The sequence below is a fragment of the Caloenas nicobarica genome, chromosome 1, assembly GCF_036013445.1.
Source record: "Caloenas nicobarica isolate bCalNic1 chromosome 1, bCalNic1.hap1, whole genome shotgun sequence".
Lineage (NCBI taxonomy): Eukaryota > Metazoa > Chordata > Aves > Columbiformes > Columbidae > Caloenas > Caloenas nicobarica.
This window is the reverse complement of record NC_088245.1, coordinates 152,334,147-152,360,207: the sequence shown is the minus strand read 5'-3', so window position 1 is coordinate 152,360,207 and position 26,061 is coordinate 152,334,147. Positions and strand designations below refer to the sequence as shown.

General features: G+C 40.4%; 1 protein-coding gene across 5 annotated transcripts in view; it reads left to right on the top strand.

Annotated features, from left to right (window-relative positions):
- The first annotated feature begins 243 nt into the window (after positions 1-243).
- The window catches only part of MCF2L (MCF.2 cell line derived transforming sequence like), a 100,721-nt gene continuing 74,903 nt past the window's right edge, over positions 244-26,061 (top strand). For 4 of the 5 annotated variants that reach the window (XM_065626792.1, XM_065626816.1, XM_065626783.1 and 1 more), the window contains exon 1: positions 244-1,398. In XM_065626792.1, coding sequence (XP_065482864.1) covers positions 1,278-1,398 — 121 coding nt within the window. In that variant the 5' untranslated portion in view covers positions 244-1,277. Of the gene's footprint in view, positions 1,404-26,061 lie in introns of all 5 variants that reach the window. The other variant, XM_065626801.1, reaches the window with a different exon arrangement.

Genomic DNA, 26,061 nt, shown 5'->3' with positions numbered 1-26,061 from the left:
CATAGTTAAACAGAATTGAGAGGAAAATGTTGACTGCCAAGTAAAGCAGCATTATCAATTTCCTCTCTCCTGCATTGAAAGAGACGGGGGAACAGACAGTTTAGGGCTTCCTGATATGTTTTAAGAAAGCCTGGGATTCATTTCCCCTCCCTTCCTTCCTATTAGCTGTTTGTTAACTCCCAGGAAGATTCAGGTTTTTCTTGTGAGACCTCCCTGCTCACGTATGCTGGAAACAGGCTTTGGCTTTGAGGGGCTCAGTCCTCACTTCTGTGCAAATTCAGGAGGAGGAAGAGGAGATGGATTGATGGTGAGAGTCTGACTTCGGGCAAACCAACTGCAGAGGAGTTTCTAAATGACAGCACTGTATTGACAACGGTATTTTCTTTAAATTCGCTGGCATGAGCATAGCACTGGCCCCTGAGAAGTACCGGGTGCTTCAGACACAGAAGTAGGAAATGCAGCAAGTCTCAGTTTGAGATTTCTGTCCTCGAGGTGCTGAGTTGTGAACTTATGAGCAAGACCGTGAAGTTGTAAGAAAGACCTTCAACTTGCCCTTCTTCAGGAGAAACCTCGGATGTCTCTTTGCCAGGACTGAACATCCCTCACGTTAAGGAGAAGGATGTGAAGACAGAGGCAGCAGGACCAGCGAGCTGGGTTGAGCAGCGGCTTTGGATCGCTGTGCGCGACTGGAGAGCACTAACAAACTGGGTGGTTTGTGGGAGCTTTTCTGCAGCGGAAACAACGCAGGGCTGTTAGTTTGGCTACAGTTCTTTTGGGTGAAACAGTGAAAAACGGACAGTTTCACACTTTTTTTTTTTTTTTTTAACTTTCATCTGCTAGTCTGACCTGCTTACGTGAGCAGCTGTGCCTCCTGTATTCATACTAGTTGGACTGAAAGCTGTGGCAAGATATCCTGTCTGCTGGGAGCAGCATGTTAGGAACTGAGAGGGTCTCACAGCTTCATGCAGAAACTACCTTGACGTTTTTGGTCCATTAAATACAACAGATTTTTCTTTTTTTGTAGTAAAACCAGGTATTGGTTTCTGAGGAAGAGCACATACAGTACAAATAACTGACCTGCACCCATTTCCAGCTCTTTAAATCTGCGTCCTTTTTAAATCTTTTTTGGTAGCATTGAATTTGACAAAGAAATTTTGTGTTCCACTGATACTTAAAATCAGAGTATCTTTCAGTGCATTAGAAGAGTGTAATTCTGAAGAGCTGAATTTTTATTTCCTTCGGTGAATAACTTGGTGAAGATACGGGGATTCACATCCATGGCTCAACGCCGCCATTTAAGGGAAGGACATGAAAGTCATTCTAGGATCCTACCAAGATTCATTCAAATTCTGCATGGCAGACGGCACTCACGGAATAACCCACGCCAAATATGCTCTGGTGAGGTGAATGTATAGGTGATCCTATAGTGTGATTTATATCTACATAGAATGTATGCACTTAAATTGGAGCAGGTTGGACAGGTCAATATGATCAGTAAGTAGCCTACTATTGGCATTACTGATTCTGTCCACTCTGTTGATTCTTGCAGGAACTAGTATTTTTTCTCAAAGCATACTCATGTAGAGATCCAGCAACTGTTATAGTTAAGAATATATATATCTTTACCCATGTTAAATATTACTCATGGATAGTGATTGCTCTCTGTCACCAGTACTTACTGGAGAAAAACATTGTGTCTTGTTTTTCCTTGCAGTTCCAGCTGTATGATAGTATCTAACAGACACAGATTTGAATGCTTTACACCAACCCCCCCCTCTAATACTCTTGCAGAACTTCACTGAGTGCTCCACTCTTAAAAAAATACAACTAATTACGCCAAAAATATATTTCTAACTGTACTGAAAAAAAATCAGGAAGCCTCTGATCTTTAAGTGTAATGTACTAATTTTAGGACTTGCCGCCATTTATTTAGTCTCAAAGTCTGTTTCATGCAGTATGTGGTAAAATAATGTGTTACTATGACTGATAGTTACATAATCTTTGTATTTAGCAAAGCTACTTTTTGTTGGAGTTTTTCCCTGAAATGTTAACCCTGACTGGTTGAGATAAGATGAAGCAGATTTTTCAATAACTAATTAATCGGGGTTTGGGTTTATATGCAAATGACCTATTATGGTTTAACAGAGGCCTTTTTTTTTCCTTTTAAAATTAATTTGGAACATAGGAAATTGAAATCAACATAAACTAAGCCACCTTTATAGGAAAATATAAAATTTTCAAGGTCTTTCAGTATTCCTTTCTTTAATGTTGACACTCTTGGGAAAAAGAATAGGAAGAAAAAAATGGGTCTCTGATGCTTTGTTTCGCTCACGCCTTCTTTTGTACTGTGCTCGCTGAGTCTTTTGTCATCTATTTTGTTTGGAATGAAAATTGTAAGTTTTTATTGTAACCATTTTTTTTCGTAACTTCCCAAATGCAAAGATTTCACCTTTCCTGACTAACCAGTTTTGGGTGTTCATGAGGCCAAGGTTTGGTACCTTTAGGAGTACTAACTAATAAATTGTCAAGATTTAACAATTCCATTCAGCTCAGACTAGAAAAAGGTTTGATGTTAATTGCTGGTAATCATAGTAAAGTCAGGAAAATTTAGTTGTATTTTAAACACATGGACTGCAGTCTTACAAAGCAAAGCAAAACAAGGCCTCCTTATTTCAGTCTTACCTTCCTTTAGGATTCACGCTGCAGTCAAGTTCAAAGTGTAGCCATAAATGTTACCACTTGCACCAGTTATTTTATCACATTTATGTACTTCTGAGTCGCGGGTGCCTGCTGGCCATTCATGAATGCAAAGCCATGACTGCAGAGGAGAAAAACACAAATTTAATATATTGAACAAATCCTAACACAGATAGTTTTTCTCATTTTAGCCTAATTTCCTTCAGACTCAGATCCTCAATATAAGTCTTGTAATGCTATACAATCATCTCTTACTTACAGGCTCCTTCTATACGTAGGTATGTATAGAGAGAAAGCTATATGTTTGTGTAGGAAGCTGTCTGTCTCCTCTCTCACCTATTTTTATTATTATTCCAAAAACCCTTTTGATTGTGTTGCAGCCCTTTCTGTTTGAAGTGTTCAAATATGCAAAAATTCTGTTTCCTTTCCTTCCTGTTACCCCTTTTATGTTGACAGTAGGAAAGCAATTATATGCTTTTAATGTTAACCTTATATATCCAGTAAGAATTATTCCATTGTTTTGCTCAAAGCCGTTTTATGGCCTTTTGGACTGATAAGAGTTTTTCCGCCTTCCTGGTGGCAGATCTCGATTAGCGTTCAGTGTCACTTCCAGACCAAATGCTACACAGAAAGTGGATCAAAGGTTTAGATTGTTGAAGAGAGGTACTGCAGCCTGGGAACATTTCTGTCCTTTAGCTACACTGCGTAAAACTACACTTCTGGGAAACATGTACTTCCAAAGTAAATGCGCTTGTGATTCTGTGAATCCCATGATATATGCATCTCTTTTCTCCTTGTGACAAAATTAAGCCACTCTGTCCTGTCGTCCCAGGTCTCACAGAGCTTTGTTCTCTTTTCATTAGCATCTCTGGAAATTGCCAAGAGCAGGTTTGCTCATTGTCATTTCAGCCTTTCCCCACATATTAAAATCTCTAACATAGAATATAAAAATCTTAACATGAACAATAAATGTCCTAGTTCATATACTGATTTTGCATTACCTTGTTTACCTTAATAAGGGAAGCTGGGCTGGCTTCCAGAGTCTTCATGCTTTATCAAATCCGCCTCTGTTTTATTTTCACTTTAACAAAGCAGACTTTATTTACTTACAGCTCATAAGCTCATTGGATCTGTCCTGCTTGGCCTGATGCTCATTGTGCTGTTCTCTGCAGGTGTCTTTTACACAGGATGGGCTGTGTGCCCTTCGCCCCTCGCCATGGTTGAGCCCTGGCTCTGCTGACACTTCTTTGGAATGCAGAGGTTTGGGACCGGGTGTCCTGTGGGCAGGCAGGGCCCAGACTGGGACCACCAGGCTCATGTGAGACAGCATCGTGGTTTCTGAATCCGTCCCTGACCATACACCTTGTATATGCTTCTGCACCTCCGACTGCAGGCAGGTGGGATGGCAGTTGTAGAGTTTGTGGAGGATTTCAGCCCTGGAAACATGTGGCTTCAAGTCATCTTCTGTGGGGACACCTGTCTCCCATCAGCAGAGGAGATTTTCCAGAGTGCTGAGCTGCTGTGGCCCTTTGTGGTGGGCTTCCTGGCATGGTGCTTGTAGACTATCATTTGAGATTCTCCCTCTTCTCACTTTTTCTCTAAGCAAATAGGAACAGTAGGTCAGCTTGAACCGAGAGCTGTAAAACAAGTTTGTCAAGTGAAGACTCCAGAGACATCCGTCTTCAGTCTGTGCTGCACTTGGTATGGACAGGGAGTATCTTTGGAGGCATCCTGGAGTCTGGATCTTTTCACACTGGATTCAGGTTGGTTTTCTGGTGAAGGCGACTGAAGCTCTGAGACATTTTGCTGTCATGTGTTTGCTCTAGGCATGTGTCCTGGTTTTGGTTGGGATAGAGTTAATTTTCTTCCCAGTGTAGTGCTGTGGTTTGTATTTAGAAGGAGAATAATGTTGATTGTACACTGATGCTTTAGTTGTTGTTAAGTAGTCAAGGACTTTTCAGCTTCTCATGCTGTGCCAGGTGCACAGAAGATGGGAGGGGGCACAACCACGACAGCTGACCCAGGCTGGCCAAAGGGATGTTCCACACCATATGATGTCATGCTCAGTATATATTTTGGGGGAAAAAGAAAGAAGGAGGGGTATGTTTGAAGTGATGGCATTTGTCTTCCCAAGTAACCGCGATGCTCAATGGAGGCTGGCTGTCCTGGAGGTGGCTGAACACGTGCCTGCTGATGGTCAGTAATGAATGAATCCCTTGTTTTGCTCTGCTTTTATGTGCAGCTTTTGCTTTACCTATTAAACTGTCTTTCAGCCCATGAGTTTTCTTACTTTTAATCTTCTGATTCTCCTCCCCATCCCACCGGTGGTGCGGGAGTGAGCAGGCGGCTGCATGGCTGGTGTTAAACCACAACAGTGTAATGAATGGATGGATGAGAAGACTGTCCGTCTCCCAGGGTCCTTCCAGTCCAATCCAAAGAAGTTCTGTGTCGAGGTACAGTGAGGCAGCGCTGTATTGTGGGTGTATAATATCAACAGACTTCTGTAGTGAAAGAGTCAGGAAGCTTGATTAATCCACAGCCTAGGTAATCCACCACAAATAGCGAAGAGGAGTCTAGAGGAAGAGCGCTCTTGGATCTTCTGTGTCAGCTGAGGGGATGGAGATGCGGTGCATCTTTTCTTGGAGCTGTGTGAGTATTTCTGCTGGATATTGGGCACTCTTGTGCAGGAAGAGGGTGGTAGCTTACGGGTAGGACAGCGAAATGCACGAATGCAGGAAATGTCAGACTGAACGTATGTCAGGCTGAATACATGAATACAGCAGACGTACCTAAGTACCTGAGGGCTTCAACATAGCCAAAGCTGCCTGCGGCCTGTGTAAACATGGAGATTTCTGGGCAGTGTTAAAGCCTGCTGCTACAACTTTTTTACTGTTAGTCCCCATGCTAGATAGCTCCAGGCATGTAAGGCTGTGCTTACTGTTGCTGCATTCACACCTTCATTTGCTGGCTGGATAAACGTGTTGAAAAGAGATTTATTTGAGATTTGGAGTTATAGTTGGGACTTCCATTACCTGCCTGGCTGGAAGTGCACAACAGAAAGCTGGAAAAGTTGGGTATGAATCCATAGCAGAGGTGATAAACTGTGCCAAGATACTAAAACTACGAGTGAGCAATTCAATACAACTAATTCCAGATAACATTATGAATGTATGAGTGGAAAACAGTTTTGCTTTGCCTTGTTGAAAACATGAGTGAAAACATGCTTAGGACTTCAGCCTATAGCCTAGATAGAATATATTAGACACCGGGTATATCAGCAGTTGGTAAATATTCAGGGTGGGGACATGAGGGGAGAACACTATAATTAGAGAGATAATTACAAGAACAATGGTGTTACTGGAGGAAAATATATTTGTAAAGTCACCTTGTGCCACCTGTTGCATTCTTGGAACAAAGTTCAATTAATTTGAAAGCTCTTACCTTCTCAGGGTAGTTTATTCTGAGCAAAGGAAGGGAAAAGTGGACAGTTTTCTTGTCTGACGATGAATCAGAGAGGAATTTCTGTAGCTGAAATGAAAAGCTATTATTTTTTCTCAGAATGGTGTTCCTGGCTGGATTTTGTAGCACAGGGTAAGTTGGCTTAATTTTATAATAACTCTCAGATTTTGTAAATTTAAACAGGCTGGAGTCTGCTAAGTCAGAGGTGGGTAAGGTGTGTGGCTTGGGACTGTGCTCTTGGAAGCATTTTGAACTCCTTGTTTTATATGTGCCAGAAAAAACATGGATTTAAAGAGTCTTACTACTATAAATTTTGCTGCTTCATTGATTCTTGAAAATACACTCTGATGACAGAATGCATGTTGTTGGAAGAGTCTAGTGGGTGGTAGTATTTGGTTTTATTTTAAATTGTTTTCTGAAGGAAGTAAAATATTAGATATTTTAGGATCTATATTTTCATATGAGGTTTTTACAGAACTGACTTTCCTCTCAAATAGCATCCCCATCCCCAGCTTGTTACCATTTAATATCTGTGATGTGCTTAAATGAAATGATTTATTTGGCTCAGCTAAGTTAGTGAAAAGTGAGCACATCAGCAAAACCAGTCACAGCTGACATCTTTCCAAAGACAGAAAAGTTCCCAGGTAGTATGTCCATCAAGAATGAGCTGCTTCTTCCCTCAGAATTCACTTTCAGAGCATCGCAACACAATTTTATAAGATAGTTTCTGCTGCTGTAGTGTGTTCAGTATATATTTTCTGATAGAGAGGTTGTTACTGTTCAGAGATACCAATTCAGCAACACTGCTGAATGTTTTTCTTTCTTCACTTAGGTGTCTGCATTGATTTGTTTTATAGGACTGAGGGACCCCAGCCTCCTTTTTAACTGCTTTTCCCTGAAATCTTAAATATATTTTTTAATTTAAAATCTTTATTGTTTGTGTTGAGAAGTAAAAGTGAAGGAAATGCATGATTTGAGGGGCATATCTTACAACCATGCTAAGATGCATGCTGTGATAGAAGGCAGAAATATCTAAAATTCATGACATTATCAGCAGATTTCTGAGAGCAGTCCCACTCAAGATCCCTGAAATTGCTTATTATTTCCCATTTCTTGTGTTAAAAAGTTACTCGAATTCCTTTTTAAACAACATAAAATTATGATATTCTAAATTTCAATGTTATAAAAGTTACCATTTTAAAATTTTTGGTGCCTTACTCAGTTTGGGGGAAAAATTTTACTTCTCCAGCTGTGTTCACAATAATAAAGGAATATGTAGGCTCTGAGATACTGATGTACAGGCGACTGCTTTTATTCCCCTAGATGATGATTCCTGTAAGAAAATAAGGGCTTCTAAGAATCTTTCCAATTAAAGAGAGAGACGTGCACCCACAGATTTAGGGGCGATACAAGACCTTGTCCCTGGGCTCATGTTCCAATAGACCCACTGACTCTGAGCTCCTTGAACCTGCTTCCTTGCCCCTTGGGCATCTCCAACCTCTGCCTATGATTTTCTCTTTGTCCCTGTTTGTTAAGATTTAAGCTGCCTATGAGTCTTCTTACAAGGAAGAGACCTTTTCTAGGGGTTGTTGTGTGACATTAAGGGTTACACATGCGAGTGGAGAAAAAAATGTCCAAAATTGTTGTGTTACTTCAATACATGTAAAATGAACCCTCAGAAAACAAAATCTCTCTGTGCCTGCAGCTCTTGAAATGGGGAAAAAAATGTCTTCCTGACCATTAGTGCTATCTTAAAAGCCAATTTAATTAGAGGCACTAGTATATATAGCATTAATGCCATAGTATGCAGTGAGTTAGTAGGAATGAAAGTTTTCCTGCCTTCATGGCTGCTGAAGAATATATACCTTTATGAGGAAATGAGATTGGAAAAAAATAATGCAATAATGAAAAAAAAGAATTTACCGTTTCCCTGATGAGTCAGCAGAGATACTTTCCTTCAATAATTTAGAGCAAAAATGACTTACTGTTCTTATAGCATGCTTTTGCTTTTCTGTATGGAGAACTGTCAACAAGAAGGTATTTACTCTCTGGGCAGAACCAGTCTGGGAGCCAGGATGTAACTTTATTTACTCCCTTTATCTTCTTCATTGTTTTCTCAAGAAGTTCACAGTCTCATGTGCTGTTGCAATCTGTGTAGCTGTACTGAAGTCAGGCTTAATAAGATGGCCTGCACTACTTCCTTTTACTGTGTATGCCAGCAGTGTTTAACAAAATCCCACATGATCTTCAAATTAACCTCAAAGTTTAGGCTAACCTGAGAAGGTTGAACATACATGGCCTCGTGGTAAAGCACGACAAGTTAAAATGATCAAAGTTTATTGTAAGATTTCCAGCACATGCTGGTCGAAGCTAGCTCTTGTATTTATTTGGTTTTTTAATCTTATTTTAGAGCCACTACATCTTCTTCCAAAGCAGGAAGTGAAGATCAGTGCAACTTTTATGTGTTTCATTTCTTGCTCAGTGATTTTTTAAAAATCCTGTTTCAGTCAGTGGTTAATCCAACCTCACACACAACTTCTGTTTCTTGCACTTTGACTTGAGTATGATATGAAACCTTCCTTGATGTTGTTGGTTGGTGTTTTTTCTGAAAATAATGGATGGGGGCTGCTGACAATCTTAGTTTTCACATTTCCTTTTCTTCAGTATCTGTCAGTAGTCTTTGGTGTCATTGATGGTAGGTTTGTCAACTTGCACATGATTTGGGAGGAGGGACAAAAGTTGAGTAAGTTCATTGTTTCCTTTAGGAGTGAGGCCAACAAACTAACTGGAGGACCCTATGGGAATCTTCTGTAGAGGCTGCTGCTTCTTACCCTTTCTTATCCCCGGGTAGAAAAAATGTGATTTTTCCACCTGCGCTGCTGTCAGCACGCAGTGAGTCTCAGCCTCATCTAATTGTTTCAATCAGACTTATAATTCTTTCTCATTTCAAAGTTTCTAGTGAATTTTGGAACTTCTGTAAAATAGAGACCACAAAAAAATGAGTCCTGGGAGCAAATTAGAAGAGGACCTTTAAGGGCTCAGTGGGAGTAGCTCGCAGTTGTCTTTTAGTAAGGAGTTTTTTCCACAGACACGTAGCAGTTGGTGGGGCAGTTGGGAGAGAATGACCCTATAATGTCAGATGTGAGTGGTTAGTCGAGTATTCTTTTAAAAATTATGACCAGTGCAATGCTGGTGACAATTTATCTTAGGGTTGTCCTGGATTACAATAACTCTTATGATTTGTGAATTATCTATAGTAATCTTAAACTGGACAGGGCTTTATTCTAAAAATCATGGGGAGTTTCAGGTGGACAATATTAACATAGTTGCTTAGTTGCATTAGTCCTGAGCAATTCTCCAAATGATTCCCTCTTTTGATTTACTTCTCTGAGAAATCACTTTAGAATAGTCTCCACAGTAAGTGACATGTATTTTATATGAATATATGTCAGAGTGATGGTGGAAGAACTTGTTTCTATGTGTCCTTTGGCTTTTGAGGAAGGTGCTACCTGTCTCGCAAGCTTTTATTTTCCTCCTTTTCTTCTTCTAGGTGAAAGTCATAAGCTTTCATGAAAGACAAACAACTTGTTTCATGCAGTGAATCTGCAGAGCAGAATTGCTTTTTAATTCCTAAGCCTTAATGATTAAAAAATAAACATTTTCTCTGTTTTAGCCAAACACTAACTCTTACCATCTTTGGTGGACTCAAAAGGTGTGTGAGAAAATGCATAGAGATCAGTAAGTCAGTTGTTTTTAAAGAGAGCTAGTGTGTGAAATGAAGAATTTAGGATACTGCCTCTATCATTTTACATTAGAGAAGTTTTACCTTTTCAATAGTGCATGTCATAACTGGGTTTCTGAAACAGAAACTCAGAACATGTCCTCCTTGGGAGACCAAAACCACACAGCTCTCCTTCAATTCACTTTCAAACTCCGGCTTCTGCCATCTGAACCTGTAAGACTCCAGTAGCGTGTTCAGACATTTTAACTGGACTGTGCAGCTGGGGCACAGATAATGTTTTGCTATCTCTGTATCATCTACCATGACGACTATGAAAGATTGTTTAAGGACTTCAGGTGCAAGTACAGGTGGTGCCTGCCACCTTCTTCAGTGTAAACTTTTCCCCTCTAGTTGATAACATTTGACCTTGGTTCCTTCTCTGATTTCTTTTTCTGACTTCCAGCTATTGAAAATTATGTTCTTTGTCTGCAAGGTAAGTTGTAATGATAATTTTTGCAGATGTTGTGATGTGACTTTATAGAGTTATTTTAGGGGCAGATTCCTTGAAGAAAAAAAAAATCATGCTACTGAGTTTTTTGAGTGTTTTCCTATGTAGTTACAAGTTATTTCCAAGTTGAGAAGCAAAATTCTCTGTCAGTAAAATGAAAACATATTTTATGCTATCTGTGCTTTGCTTATAGGAATATGTGATTTTTTTACTTAAATCATATAAGATGTGGCAATCTCCAGATGCATGTGCTGAATAATGATAAAGAGTGCTAACTTAATATTTCATTTAAAAATACCTCCTTTGACTGAATGAATATATACATTGCTTGTGGCAAACTCTTGCAGTGCTTCGCAGATGAAACAGCTTGTAGACAAACAGAATGTCCTATGGTAGAAAAGGCATCAGAGAAATAAAACATAGCTTTAGTCGTCTTTTAACTCAAGCAGCAAGACAAAATGTTTACTTAAGACAGCCTGAGGAGAGATTGCTATTTTTTTGTGAGTGCAACTGGAACTTTTAAGATTTATGTTGTTTATGAAAGTTATGTTGTTTATGAAAGGGACTAATATTTTTTGCGGTTTGAGAGAGGAGCCGCTTTGGCTCAGGTGACTGGCTGTACTGTGCTACTTAACATCATATGAGCCACCAAGACATCAAAGACAGGGAACGATGTAAATGGAGCTTGGGTGCATCAGCCAAAAAGCAGGACTCTCGGAGCCCTCGCTTGGTCCTTTGGGTCCCTAAGTATCACTGCTTTGCGAGTACCGTTTTGGCACTGACCAAAAATATCCCTCTGGGAATGCCAGATTTGCCTCCCTAAACCACAGTGGTGTCCTTAAGCAAAGACGTCCTCTGCTTGTGTCCTGTGAGGGCCCTGGTGTGGTCAGTGTGCTCCAGGTGCGGGTGATGTGCATCCACTGTTCAGCACTAAACCAACCTCTGCTGCTGTTTTCACTGAAGGTGTTAGAGGAGGTTTGACGGTGCCCACATTTACTATTAGAGCTTAAGAGAAGAAGAGCTGTCCCTGTGGCCCTGAACAAAGCCTGTTTCCTTGCTAAAGGACGGACTCGGGGTTTTGGCCCTGCTCTTGGAATTTCTTTCTATATTAAATTGTCTCTTAAATACAGATGAGACTGTATGCAGAGAACTTTGGCTGTGTTGGAAAAATTTCTAATGAACCTTCAGCTTTTGAGGTGTTAGGGGATTGTTGTGAGGATCGTGCCCTTGGACTCAGGTATCAGCTTTCTCCCTGAAGATGCCTGAGCCACCGTTTGGCAGTGAATCCAGTTTACTGCCTAAACAACTGGGATTTGTCTGGAGGTTTGAGGATAAAGCTCCTACAGTCACAAGAGTTATGGATCCTCCACCCAGTATTTTCCACTCTGGCATGCTTCCAGTATAAAAAAAAAGAGAAAAGGTATTCCCAAGCCCATTTTATCAGATGGGTTTTCAGCCATTAGCTGACCATTTCAGGTCACCTCAGTTTATCCCCCTTCAGTGTTACAAAGTAACCCAGCCTATTTTTCGGGAACAAACAGTCATAAACAGAGTAATAACAACTGTTTTCCACATTAGATTGCTTCCTTCTCTCAGTTAGGAAAGCCTATTATTATTATCGTTTACATTTAAACAATGAGAATGCTCTGTCCCCTCTCTCCCTGTCCCAGCACACACTATCCTCAAACCCTTGCGCTCTACAGGGTTTTCACGGATGCTCTGCAACACAGTCACAGCAGCGCACTTCTGCCTTGAAGTCTCCTCTCCAAACAATGGGCTTGTTCATTCTTGAATAGCTTAAATTTTTTAAAACAATTTCCTCTCTATGCCTATGTTTATTTTAGAAAGGAAAAAACAGAGGTTGCTGTTGGTACCTACAAACAGCATCAGTGCTTCAGAGACAGAAGGCACGCTTTAGAGCCCCATAGCAACAGTTAAGGAAGTGAGGGGAGGTAATATGGTATAAAACAATAATATAAGAACAGAGAAAATGTGACAAAGTACACTTTGGGTTACAGTTTGCCAACTTGTGGAGCATGCCAAAAATATACTGATCAGTTCCTAATCTCTGCTGTTGCATGAGAGGCAGTAACTTGAGTGGAACTGCTGCTGCAGGCTCCCATTAGGTCTGAGTCCATTTCTCAGTGTTCAGGCTTAGGAGAAACCTCAGTTGCTGGTTTACAGCATTGCATTTGATCTGAAGACCTGCTTGCAGAAGGAATATTTGCACAAGCTCCTTGTCAGCAAACTGCTGGTGGCTGCACCTGTGAATCTTTAAATGCCGGCAAATCCGCCCCAGCTGGGCTGGCTGACACCCAATACCCCTCAGCTGCCAGGTGGTGCCAGATGGATGAGTGCTGCTTTTTTTGGGCACGCTGATGATAGAGCTGCAAGTCTTTTCCTTCCACTCAGGTATAGTGAGAGTGTCTTCTCTCTTGTCTGAAAAAGGAAACATGAAGTCATGACTTTTTGTTGTTGGTTTGTGGAAACTAATATACTTATGTGCTCTTACTTATTTGTAGCTGAGCTGCTGTTTCCTTCACTAGCTAATAAACTAGGGAGATTAAAAAGATGTGGTTTGGTTTCTTCTGCTCTGAGGAGTTATATGCAAGTAGCAGTAGGGACTTGAATACATCTTATATGTAAGGTGCATCAATTTGTTCGTAGTGCAGGAAAGGAAATTCCAATGAACTAAAAAAACCCCTGAGAGCTGCTGGAAAACATTTCCAGAATCTTAGGATGGAAAAAAATTGAATATTTGGGGACCCCTTACACCTCACTTCTCCAAGTGCTCTGAAGAAATCTGTGCAAGATATTTCTCAAAGAGAAATGCTATTTCTTACCCTGAAGTTTCCCTCCAAAATGCAGTGCAGCAAATAAGTCCTCTTTGGAGAGTGGGAATACTTTTAATCTTACTTTGCTGTCATTCTCTTTGTCTGAGCAGTATCTTTGGTTCTTTGCCGATCATTTGAATTGACTGGGTATCTCTTCTTGTTATCCTTGGTATTGTGCGCTTGGCGTCCTGAAAAGGTGCGTATTTGCGTTCAGCACTGGCTAAACTGCTGGAGTGTGGGGATTGAAACAACTGCAATCACAGGGTGTTCTGTGTTTGAGTATGGGGGAAAGATGGAGGCTTTTGGCCAAAGACATAAAATCAGTCCTGTTAAAAAGATGCTGTTAAATACTTGAAAGACTGAGTTCAGGATGAGACTTTAATTGAAGAGGCCTTATTTGCTGCCACCATAGTGCAGGGAACTACAAAGAGCGCCCTCGCCTTTGATCTACTTGCCCCGTGCTTTTTCTCTTAGTGCCAATACAAGGTAAGAGCTAACTTAAAATTACATTGGACTAATCAGGTACACCCTTGGTAAGGCAGAAGCTGGTGGAAACTAAATGCATTTTTTGCAGAGGCAGCAAGAGGAAGAGCAGAAAGAACGGCTGGGGGTCGTGTGGGGGTTGTCTCTTACTCCTGTGAGATTCATGGGCATTAGTTCAGCTGCTGCATGTGTCAGAACAAGTGGAATTTGCTCTTTGGCCTTCATTTCATCCTTCTTTATATTTTCATTCTTCTTACAGTGAAGAGAAGAACACAGAACTGCTTCAAAAGCTTTTTGAGGTTGAGGTGCTACCCCAGAGCTGCAAAATGGGGGAACTCAGCAAATTTTGCTTTCCGTTAACTGCAAAATCGTAATCGGTGGAGATTTGGAGGTGGATATGATGGGTTGCCAAGTTTTTATAGGTCTTTTCTCCTTGTTAGCTAAAGGTTTGCATAACTACATCTCTTGCATGGCTGGTACGTCTATTTTTGGTACTGCTCATCTCGAAATAGTGTGAAGTTTTTTGAAGTGTGCTGAAAAATCCTGCCTTCTGAAGTCAGAGCTAATGCTAATAAACCACCCTTGGCAGAGGAGTGGTTTTGTTATTTGAATCCACAGCCCTACCTGAGCTGTCACACCTAGGCCAAAAGTAAATACAGTAATAGGGTAAGTAGCAATATTTAATGTGGAAAATGAAGGTAATGCTGCCATTTAAAAGCTTGGTCTCCATGCTGCTGTCCTGAAAGGGCCGGGAAGCATCCAGACTGGCTGCTTTTTTGATCAGGTAAGGGCATAGATTTCCTGTTTGCTTCCCAGAGACTGGAAGCAGGACACAGTTACAGCTGCTGTGTATCTTCGCTGCAGTTGTTTGTAGATGTTACAACTGCTCTTTGCAGGGTTAGATTTTTTTTTTAAGAAGTGTTTTATTAAAGGTATCACTGCCTTTTTTAAATTATACAAAAATGTTTTCTGAAAAATCCTGCATCTACAAAGTAAAAAGGTCAGGTGTGATTATATGTCATGTCTTTCCACAGAGAGCAAACAATGTCAGCTTTCTCTTTTCTCCATTGACTGAATTTAACCAAGAATATTGCACTCCTAAGCACAAGGGCTAAGGTATTTTGTTCTCTTGTTGCGGTGAGATTTTATTTTTCGGAAGGAAGTGAATTTCCATCCAGAACCTGAAGCAGTTCTCCAGGTTAGCTCTTCAGAAGCAGCTAGTCAAAGTGTGTTTTCCGTTCTTTTTGATTGGTGGAAAATGAGCTTTGGTTACTCTCTGCTGATGTTAAGTCTCCTCTTTTCTCAAGGGAACTGTGGAGCTTGTTGAATCCCAGGAGGGTGAAAGGATTGGAAACGGGAGAAATTGAGATACTATTTTGGGAACCTGTAAGTGGAGGGAACGTTGAGCTTTGAGGATTGCTTGAAGCATTTACTTGCATTTTTTCACAATTTTCCCATGAGTGGGGACTTGGTGGGTTGCACAGCCCCAGGCAGCATGCTGCAGCATTCATGCCTTGGCCACAGAAATGCCAAATCATGAGTCAAAATATGGCTTGAAAAGTAAAAAGCTGCTAAGGAGACAGTGGCATTTTTATTCTATTTGTTCTGCAGGTTTAAGCATTTTCAAGTGTAACCTCACAATAATGTAGGTCAGATTTATGGAGGGTAAGACTTAAGGCTGATGGCCAACTCTGAAGGATTTTGCCTATACTCACCAATCTAAAATGACAGGTAACTGAAGTGATCTAATAGCCATATTTTTTGTTTTGTTTTGTTTCATTGGGAGCTATAAATGATCCTCCAGTACTGAAATATCATAACTAACTTGTCCAAAAACTCCTAAACGGAGTATTTTAGAGATGTGATGGAATTAATGTTTTCTGTCTCTTAATTTTATCTTCAGATCAAAAGCAGGTTTCTCTTCTCTCTGTCCTGTTTGCTCTTTCAGGATTTTGGGGAATGATGATTTCTGCAAATGTTCTTTTTCTTTCCTTCCTTTGTTATAAATAGTTTTGCAGCTTTTATCTGTGTTCACCAGAGTTACAGGAACATCTGATATTTTTGTTGGAACCCGTTCTCCACAAATTTTGACCTGAAAGTCTGCTGCTTCCTGAGGATCTTGTTCATCTGAAGAAAAAATTCTATGTATTTTAAGAGTCATAAAAAGAGTTTCCTATTGCTGCCAAAGTTTTATATTTTCACTGTAAATATAGTTGTGATTGTGGCACAACACTTCATTTGTTATAATGGTCTCTGCTGGTTTTCCTTGCTTTATGGAGTGATGTTCTTACTAATATATATTATTTCAGAATACAGAGTAAACCTGTTTTTCCTTTCCCAAGTGCAAATCCTGTGCTGCTTTTATCACATGTTTCTGTTCTCTTTATTCACTCTTGGGTTATCTTTCTGTTGCCACTAAATTCCACATCCATTTCTTTTCCTTACCTCCTCCACTTGCTCCTTTAATCCCACTGCTGCTATAAAAATGGATCTCATCTTGATTTTTCCTGAATTTTAGTCCTACCTTCTATCTAACGTCAGTGGTGTTTTGATTTCCACCTTTAATTACAGTTTTCGATTCTTACCAGACGGGTGAGCCAGGAGTTCTCTTTTCCTCAGCCGAGCACACTCTGAGTAGTCACACCTGATTGCAGGTGCTGCTGTGTGGAGAACAGCTGCTTGTGAATTTGAAAAGGTCACATCCATTTCTTTGTTGGCTTTTGCAGCAGTGGACGGACAGAACTGTCACCAAATACTGCAGGATAAAGTGTTTTACCAACTCCTGCATGATTAAATTTGACCTGAAGAAAAGTCCAGTTTTGCCTCTCTGTGAAATGAGAAAACTCTGTAAACCTGTAGCACAGTGAAGGAGAGGCCTATGACTAAATACTTGTGGGAGCTTGTTTAGAAAGGACGTGTAAATCGAAAAATATAAATTGATTGACATTCAGTTCACAGAACACCAAAAATATATGATTTTGAAATTAGAAATGGAAATAGATGTGTGATAACTGCATGTGGTGGCCACGCTTCTGTCATGGTTTTGGAGAGAAACTCTACACATAGTCACGAGGTTGGAGAAGTGCTGTCACTGATGGGATGTTACACTTCCTTTAAAATTACCAAAGTCTTATTTTGCTTTTTGTTTTACTTTCCAGATACATGGTATAAAGGATGTGTAATCTTCAAAGCTTTGAAGTTTATTATTGTCTTGCAGTGTGAAGTGTACTTTTAAGATGTAGTTCCTCAGTAGCTTTCCTTACATTTCTTTTTGGCAATATATTTTTGAAAGATTGCAGGGTTCATCCTATTAATTGCACAGCATCATTCACTTTGAAGTGCTCCAGCAACTATTGGTGTTACTAGCATGCTCTTTTTCATGGAAGCAGTGTGTGACTTTATGGATGGCAGCTTTTATTGTTTTTTGCTGATCATGAGTTGTAACTGCTTGTGCTTGCTTAAATCTAGGTTTGGATGTGATGCAGGGACCTTTTTCAGTGACTTAGCATCCAAGTTGAAAACTGCCAAAGCTGTTTCAAAATGGGTTAGTTTTGTTGCTGTGTGGAGATTTAAGAAGCTGCTTTGTGTAACGGATTTATATAAACACACGTGTGTGTGTGTGTATGGATGCAGAATGTGTATATAAACTCATTTTCAATGCTTTGGCATCTTTTTATTTAAATGAGACAGAATTGGTAATTTGATGACCTTAAAAGCAATGAAACCTTTTTCGCCTTCATTCTTTGAAAAAAAAAAAAATCAAGAAGGATTAGAAGGAGAAAATGAAGAGGGCTTTTAAATAGTGTAGAATGCTAAACTAGATGCCAACAGATGATGTACCAAATTGGTCAACATCTTCAAAACTCTGATTATAAATTCTGCGGTAACAGGTTTGAGTTAGGTGTATTTGCTAGGTTTTTGTTTGTGGGTGGGTTTTTTTGTTTGTTTGGTGGGGGGGTTTTTTGGGGTTTTTTTGTTTGGGTTTTTTTTTAGAGAGAATATACATTTATGTTGTGCTAAAGATGATCCTATAAGGATAGGTTTTGTCATGCTGAATCCCAAAAAGTGCCACATCCTTTTATTGATGTGCTTTTTGCTAAGTACTGCACCCCTGAAGGAAAAGTACATTAAATAGTTATACTTAACATCGAACTTACTGAACTTTAATATCCATTACCATGAACGTTGCCACCCTTATGCTGCATGCTTGCCCATGCTTTATTAAGCAGGTAGAGTATCTTGTATATTTAAGACACGGTCATAGCTTCCTTCTTGGGGTTTCATGAAACCAAGGTGACACAGTCCTTTACCTTCAGTTGCCTCCACATCCTCTCAGAGCTCCCACAGCATTTTCCTCCACTCCATGGGCTGAGGTGGCAGGGAGAGCTTAACCTGAGCATGGAGCACAAGTGGAGTTGAAATTAATTTCCTTGCATTTCTAAATATACACGTGTGCCCACACAGATTTTTCTCAGGAAGGCTGTTGCTCCCGAGTGTTTTAATAGAGCTTAAATTCTCCCCTAAGTCTTGTTGCTGACATGTGTGCCCACGTACCATAATTTTCCTCTCCGATTGTATTTCAAGCTGGATCGTGAAGGCCAGGGAAGGGTGTTTTCTTTTACTTATTTGTTCATTCTTGCTGCTGTTCGCTGAAGCATACAGCAAGGAGACCAGGTGTTATACCTGTAGAGCAAACATTTATCCCCCACGCACGCTCCAAAATAAAGTGCTAAAATAAAAAGGCATTTGGTTACTGGCTGGAGCCCTCTTTTCCCAGGAGGATGTTTCATACTCTGCTTCACAGGAGCCTGTAGCATCTCTAGCCCAGTGAAACTTTAAGTTTTCTGTGCAGAATGGAACTGCTAGGAAAAAATCACCTTTGCCTAAAATATCATTTAGCCAGGTGGCTGAGGCCAGTAACCACAGAGACACTCTGTGTGGGCTCCTCTCCCTCCAGCACAGTGGGAGCAGGCCCTGAGTCTCCTGTGCAGCGTCGCCTGAGCTCTCTGTGCTATTTCTTCACGTGAGGTGTTCTGTCTAAGGACATTCTGGTTCCTGAAAGTGGGAGGTGAAGGTGTGTCTTGTTGGTTAATATTGAAGGATAGTAGGGTTGAAAAAACAATGCTGTATTTTGGTGCTCTTAGCCATGGTCATTATTAGATCTCAAGTGGCCCAGGAAAAACATATGTAATTGCGGGTCTTGGAGATCGGAAGCCTAGGAAGGAAGAAGCTATGTGGAAGCCTGGAGGATGGAAATTACATGTATTTGTTTCACTAGTCTGAGAAATTAAATTATTTTTAAACTAGTACTTGATTTTTCACCCAAATGACTTGTTTCACTGTTTCCTCTGCCCTGAAATCTGAAGGCAGAAGCCTGTTGAGAGGTGGTTGTCCACATTACTTACTACATGATGGGGCTCTGGAACAGGCATTGTTGATGGTGTCAAGGGTTTATACTTCCGCTCTGTATTGACAATGGGAACAAGCACAGCCAACACACTGTAGGTAGTTCTTTTTCTTCTTTTACATTCATGTTTTTGTTTTGTTTTCTTAAGGAAGTAGCCAGCTTGCCAAAATATCAGGTTTCTATATCTTACTTGAGTGCATGTAGATGAGGGTGATACCTTTCTGAGAAGGGCATTGCTCCTCTTTCACTTGGTTTTTATCTCCGAAGGAAGGCCTTAAAACTACTTCTCCCTCTCTTTGCATGTTTGGAAAGCACTCCTATGCCTGCCTTGCCATTGTGTAAAATTTTGGACAAGAGTTAGGTTTTCAGCCAAGCATGTTGCCAAGGACTCTCACTAGCAAATATTTGAGACCGGCTTGGTGCTGGTAAGTAAGAAAAGAATTATCAGTGTATATACTTGCATATGGTATATCATGTCTAGTAGGGTTTGTAGCTGCTCTGAGGCTGTTCTTCCTGGAGCCACGTTGTAGTGCAAGAGCTAGAAATAAAATGCTGTGAATTGTGATCTTTGTCTAAGGACAAGTCAAGATACTGATCTAGGAGCATGTACCTCCACCAAGGCGGTTTGGTGACAGTCCTGGAAAGGAGGGAGTACTGGCTTAGAGCCAAGACATAGATCCTGTTTCTGACATTGTAACAGGTGCTGTTACCTGATCTGAGAAAGGTCACTTACACAGTCTCAACTTTCACATGTGTGAGTATTTACATGACTTGCTGGAGCAGTGTGAAGACTCATTCACTAATTTTGAGCTCTCTTCAAAATCCAGTATGCTAGTAATGACCTATAAAATACAGAACAGTTAAGTAAAAAATTTCTAAGGAGTGTTATTTCTTTTAAATCTACCTTTAATTAAAAACATCTAATATTGCTTAGGAAACACTTGTGTTTTGACATAGTACAAAACGTAATGGGCGTCAAAATGAAATAGCAGAATTTAAAATAAATTAGTTATCTTATATTCTTCAGCTTGTATTTTAATGCCATGCACTGAATAGACCTGCTTATATGGATGGTAGATTAATGATAATACATCTAACTGGTTTGTGATTATCAGCAGTTCCTGCCCCGTGGCAGATGAGTGGTGAGAACACAGATGTGGGGCACTTCGGAAAGTAACCTCTGGTGTGGTCTGTGGGTGACCTGCGTTTGTTTGGGTTTGTTTTTATGGGACCTGTTGATGGCCAGGAGTCCCGAAGCAGAAATGGAGATTTTCCCCATCTGCAAATGGAATTTTGTGAACAGATGTAACCATCAATCCAAGCTTTTTATCCTCACCGTCCTCTTTCCTTGACCCCTCTTGTTGGGAAAGGGTACTTATAGCACCGTGAAGTGAAGAAAAACAGTCCGTTTGTTTTCATATGGTTGTTGCTGTCACTCTCACGCGTTGGTTCACTCTTTGCATTAGTGAGTCTGGTAACTAATCTCAAGTGTATTAATTAACAAGTAGTCTGCCACTGGCCAATTACTTTAAAGGATCAAGTAAAGCAAGATAGCTCAGCATTCATGTCTGAAGATCATATGGAATACTTTGGTTTTAGTTGATTTCATCATCTGTTGCCTTATTTCCTATTGTCTTATGAATAAGATTTGTACATATTTCAACTTACAAAATCATGTTAGTAGAATATGTGTCCTTTTGGCAGCTCCTGCTGCTTTGGGTTGGCTCCTTCATAGGGAACAGGTGCTTGATGGTTTTACCACCAAGGAAGACATCCCAGTTCAGTTCTGCCAAAGATGTGGGTGAGAATTCTCTCACAAATAGGAAAAGCTGGATGCATTTCTGTGGAACTTTCTAACCAAAGGTTCATTGGAAAAGGACATCTGCCCCTTGGGCAGTTAATTTCCCTGTGTGGAGTAGGGGTGGGTGATAGAAAAAGATGATGATGATGATAATGGATTTACCGGATCATTGTTCGTTAAAACTAGGGCTCTTAAAGGGAAGTTCTTGAGAAGGCATGCTTAGGATTAATTTTTTAATGCATTCTTACCCTGGTAATGCTTGAACAGTGCGTGTGTTCACATTTAAAGCAAACAGCTTGCATCTAATGCATGCCAGCACTTTATGCAGGGAGACAAGAAGTGGTAACCAGCAACTGGTGAGCCCTTGGGAAGACCTCTGAGCCTGCTGATAGGCGCAGTTGCTCTGCATGTAATTTGAAGAAAGGTATTGTGTCCCCGGTGGCCTGGCTTTGGCTGAAAGATGGCGTTTTGCGCTCTCATTTTGCACTGAAGACAGGCTCACAGATAAATAGGTCACTGGCTGCGGAACTATTTTGCACTGAATCGATTAGAAGCAACATGACCTTAAGCTTCATCTCTTTGCTCTACAAAGATGTTGCTGAATTGTGGCTGCTTCTGAAGAAAAGCACAGGTGTGTCTAGTTTTTCAAGTTTTCTTAGTTACTTGACTGCAGGTTAGGCAGGAACTCTGTTAAATAACATCCTGCTGAGGAAAATAGGATATGTTTTAATACAAAGGCAGAAGTTATACTCTTTTTGTGTACATTCATATATAATTGTTCCAGGTGTGTGTGTGTTCTATCCTTGTGTAAATTTGCAGTGTATCCTTTTATTTGCAGATATATTTCTTGGTACGTGAGACAATCTATTCATGTGTTTTACATGGAAGGCACTTTGTTCAAGATTCACTCACACAGTGATTATGGTGATCAGAACCACAGCTAAAGCTTACAAGGAGAATTTGCTGCTGCAGAGAGCCATCCTGCTGTTCCTGAATTACAGTGGATTTTAATTTTCAATTCATTGCGTTTTATGTAAATATCAAATACATAATTTCTCCTGATCCCTAGTTGAGGTAGGGAAAAAGCATAGTTTCTTTTGCAGGATACAATTTGGCATCCCCTAGTTGTTAGTATAGGAGGGTTAATGTAAAATGCATTATTTCTTAAATTCCTTCAGTCAGAGCTTTCTATAGGAATCTTGTTTCTGTTAAGATATAATGAAACAGTGGAGATATTATTTACTGTTAATAGTGCGGCTACAGTCCATTGCAAAACTGAAAGCGTGTTTTGTGGAATAGGGACAAGCAAAAATTGCTTCCTTATTCTGGTGCTCGAATTCACATTTCCAGTTCTGTTTTCTGCTTTTGGTATGCGTGACTGTTGCAGAGGAGGACCAGAGAAAGAGCACTGAGTCCATGGGCTGGTGTCTAACCTTCCAACGTTGTTGCTTTTGAAATGTCAAATTTAAATGAAACAGGTATGTAAAGGGTAGATCTTCTTACTAATATTTCATTAGTATTACTAATTAAATTATCAACATGTGAGTCTGAGTGCTCTGCTTCTCAGTAGTGCTCCATGCTACTAGGGGTGATACCAAAAGGCATGCTGCTTAGGAGGAATGAATGAAGGATTTAAGACAAGTGAGGTTAGCCAGATGGAAAGGGTGGAGGGATTAAATAGCCTGAGTAACTTTTGGTCTTTATGTGCATCCTCATCTGTGCTGAGAGGGGAGGAGTGGATTTAGAAAACAGATTGTTATGGCGTGAGAGAGGGGACGTCTGGTTTACACTGCAGAACCATGCCAGGACTATTTGCTGAGTTTAAAATAGGAGATTTTAATCTGTATTTGATTACTGAGGAATAAATGAGCAGGGCTGCTTTTCTTAGCAACTATCAAGGCCTGATTTTTCATCTGTTGACTGCCTTCACTTCTTGTTGGCATGCTCAGTGTGTCAGAGGTTGCTCCTTCCTGGTGATCTGTTGAAAGATTTTTATGTTCAAAGTGGACAGAGGGTCTGTCCTTTTCTTCAGCACTGTTCTTTCCTCTTACTCCTCAGCCCTATACGGAGCAGGGGGGGTTGTGCCTACAGTCTACAGAGGGGAGGGAATGAAAGCAAAGGAGAGCACTCAGGTACCCATCTTTCTGTTCTAAACCCTGTGAAAATTTCCAAGGAAAACTATGTCTTCTTGGGGAATTCTGTTGTCAGTTCACATCAGGGAGTGAGGGTAGGGAGATGGCAAAAAGGATCACAGAATCACAGAACAGTTGGGGTTGGAAGGATGGATAAACAGAAAAGAGAGGATAGGTTTGCGATATGGGTGCAGGACTCAAGTCTCTGTTCTGCTTAAAGACTGTGCAGGTAGTTGTGAGCAATGCTGGTTCTGGTTTTCAGCATCCAAATGGGGATGAAAGCATCTCCTGTCTTCCAGATACATTGCAAGACTAAGAAGTTTCTGACACGATTTTGGGTGTTGCAGTAGTGCGTGTGGAGCCAGCACTGTGGCCGTGGGTCCCCAGGAGTTTGCAGGCTTTCTCCAAGGGACGAGATCCCATGGAGGATCCTTCATGGAGATTCTCCTAGTTTTCTTTGTAGGTAAGAGAAACGTGAAAGGAGGATGACTGGAGTCCCAGCTGAGGTCTGCTGTGTGTGCTTGTAATTGAAGGGAGTGTCTTTAAAATCTGGCTGTCACAGACATATTTGTGATGGACACCCTTCAGCTGCTGGAGTAAGGCCCAGCACAGGGGAGTCACATGTTGGGGAATGAATGGTGCAGTGGATGAATTACTGTCATCTGCTGCATCTCAGTGTTAAGAACATGCCAAAGCTTTATCTGAAAGGAGGAAAGCAAGTCTTGTTTGCCTATGAGCCAGGTACGATTTCATCTTCTCAGAGCTGTAGTACTACAGAGGGAACGGCTCTGCTACTGGGTGATGGTTTGGCATCCTGCGAAGTTGTTATTGCTGAAGTGTGACCCTTCTGGAGGGTTGTGAAGAATTCTTAGGAAACAAATTATTGGGTGGTTCTTTTTAGAAGGTGGAGCTGCTTCATCATGACTCTGGGATATTTCCTCTTTCCTTTGGAAAAGTTGTTGCCTTCGATTTCATTTTTTGTTTGTTTTAATTTATTTTCCAGAAAATTGATATACCTTGTAATAAATATATGGTTGTAGACAGATTTTATTAGCCTGAGGTTCAGCAGGTCTGTCAATGTAACTAAATTTTACCCTATTCTATATTCATTTTCAAGTCAATACACTGAATTTAGTACACAATTTAGTTTGTATGTGTTCATTTGTTGTAATGCCGTGATATCTACATTGGAAATGTCTCTCTTTTTTTCAGGATTGTGAGGTGGGCTTGGGGACTTCTCACTGGAGAATTCCTTCAGAATTACTTGGAAATTTAGGTTGGAAGGGACCCTTGCATAAACCCCTAGTCCTGCCTCTTGCTTCAAGCAAGATTAACATTAAATTTAAAGCAGGTTTCTCAGAAACTTGTGCATCTGAGTTTTGTATATCTTGGAGAGTGGAAATCGCTCAGCCTCACTGGGCAGCCTGTTCCATTGCTTGGCTCTTCTCATGGTGAATTTTTTCCCTTGCATTCAGCTGGAATTTCCCGTGCTGCAGTATCTGACTGTTGCCACTCATCTTTTTGCCATGCAAAGTTTCAGTAAAGGCATTAACTCCTTTCTAATAAGTGTTGGCATCCTTTAAAAACTAAAATAAATGCTCCAAACTTCTACAGAGCACCTTGGTGGTGTCATTGAAACCTGGTACTTACTGGGACCTACAGCCAGGTTTTTAAAGGTAATCCTCGTCTTAAGACCACTGGTGTGACTTCTTTTCTGTTTGTTTGGCTTTTTGTTTGTTTATTTTAACCTGGCTTCAGTCTCAATGAAGCAGACTAGGCAGCAAGGTCAAATGAGACTTCAGATGAGAACATCCACCACCAGGGAAGTTCAAGGTTGAAGTTTGCTCTTCACCTCTTCAGTGCACATGATGTGTGAGAGATTCTGCCTCTCATCATTACCGTGATACCCTGAAATGAAGGAAACCTTAAATGTTTGTTTCCTCAAATGTTTTTATAGACGCTGTTTCTTAGGCTTTTCTCTAAGTATCAAATATTCAGATTTTTTTTTTTTCATTTACATGTCTTTTCTCATCAAAATGCAGCCATATTGCATTTATGTTTTGTGAGGAAGAGACAAAGTCTTAGAAAATGGAAGAGCAGTCACTCAAGGTGCTTTTATAATCCTTTGTTTTCCGAAGTTTGAGGAACTGTAGCAAACAAAGCTCAGCTTTGCTGTACTTAGGCTCATTTGCTGGTTTTATGCTTAGTTAGGTGAGAGAAATTGTCTATGTCATCTAATTCAGAGTAAGCGATGTATCTGTTCACTTCTCAGTTTGAACATGACAGGGGTTTGTTTGTTCTAAGTAAGGATTTTGTTTTTCACTTGAGACGATTTATAGACCATGGCTTCTCTTGACAAACAGCAAGTTGTAACATTTTTAATATGCATCTACTTTGTACTTGGCACACACAAAATAGGGATTTGTTGTTGTTGTAGGAAGTTTAAGTAATTCCCTTGTATGCCCAAAAGGGCAGATTTTTAAGAGAAAGCTGTCAATCTTTGTACTTAAAGTCTAACAAAACAACCTCTAAAAACAGGGATAACATCCAGTTAGACTGTTGCACTTACAGAAACAGAATCTAAATTTTTTTGCAGATGAGACACTGAAGTAAATCAAAAAAATTATACTTTCATTGATTTGTTTTGCACAGTCAGTTTCTATCAAAAATAACTCCTTGCTTGCAGGGCCAGAGCTTTATTTTGCAGAACTTGATTAGTCTTCGCAGCCATGTGCCAAATCACGTGTTGTTTGAAGTCTTATCTTGCTTCCAAAATATCATGCCAAAATAGCATTCTGTTCAGCAGAATTACCAAGTACTCATGGAGCTGGTCCTGTGCATGTTGGCTTTTCAGTTAAAGCTTTGGGGCATGCTTTGAGATATGTATTTTTCTGCAGAGGGAGGGTTGAGAGCAGGTCGTTTCAGTGGAGAAGAATCTTCGGTTTTGTTGCCTGAAAAGATGTCCACTTTAGCGTATGTGTTTAAGCTGTGTGATTGCATCATTAGTTTTTAAGTCACG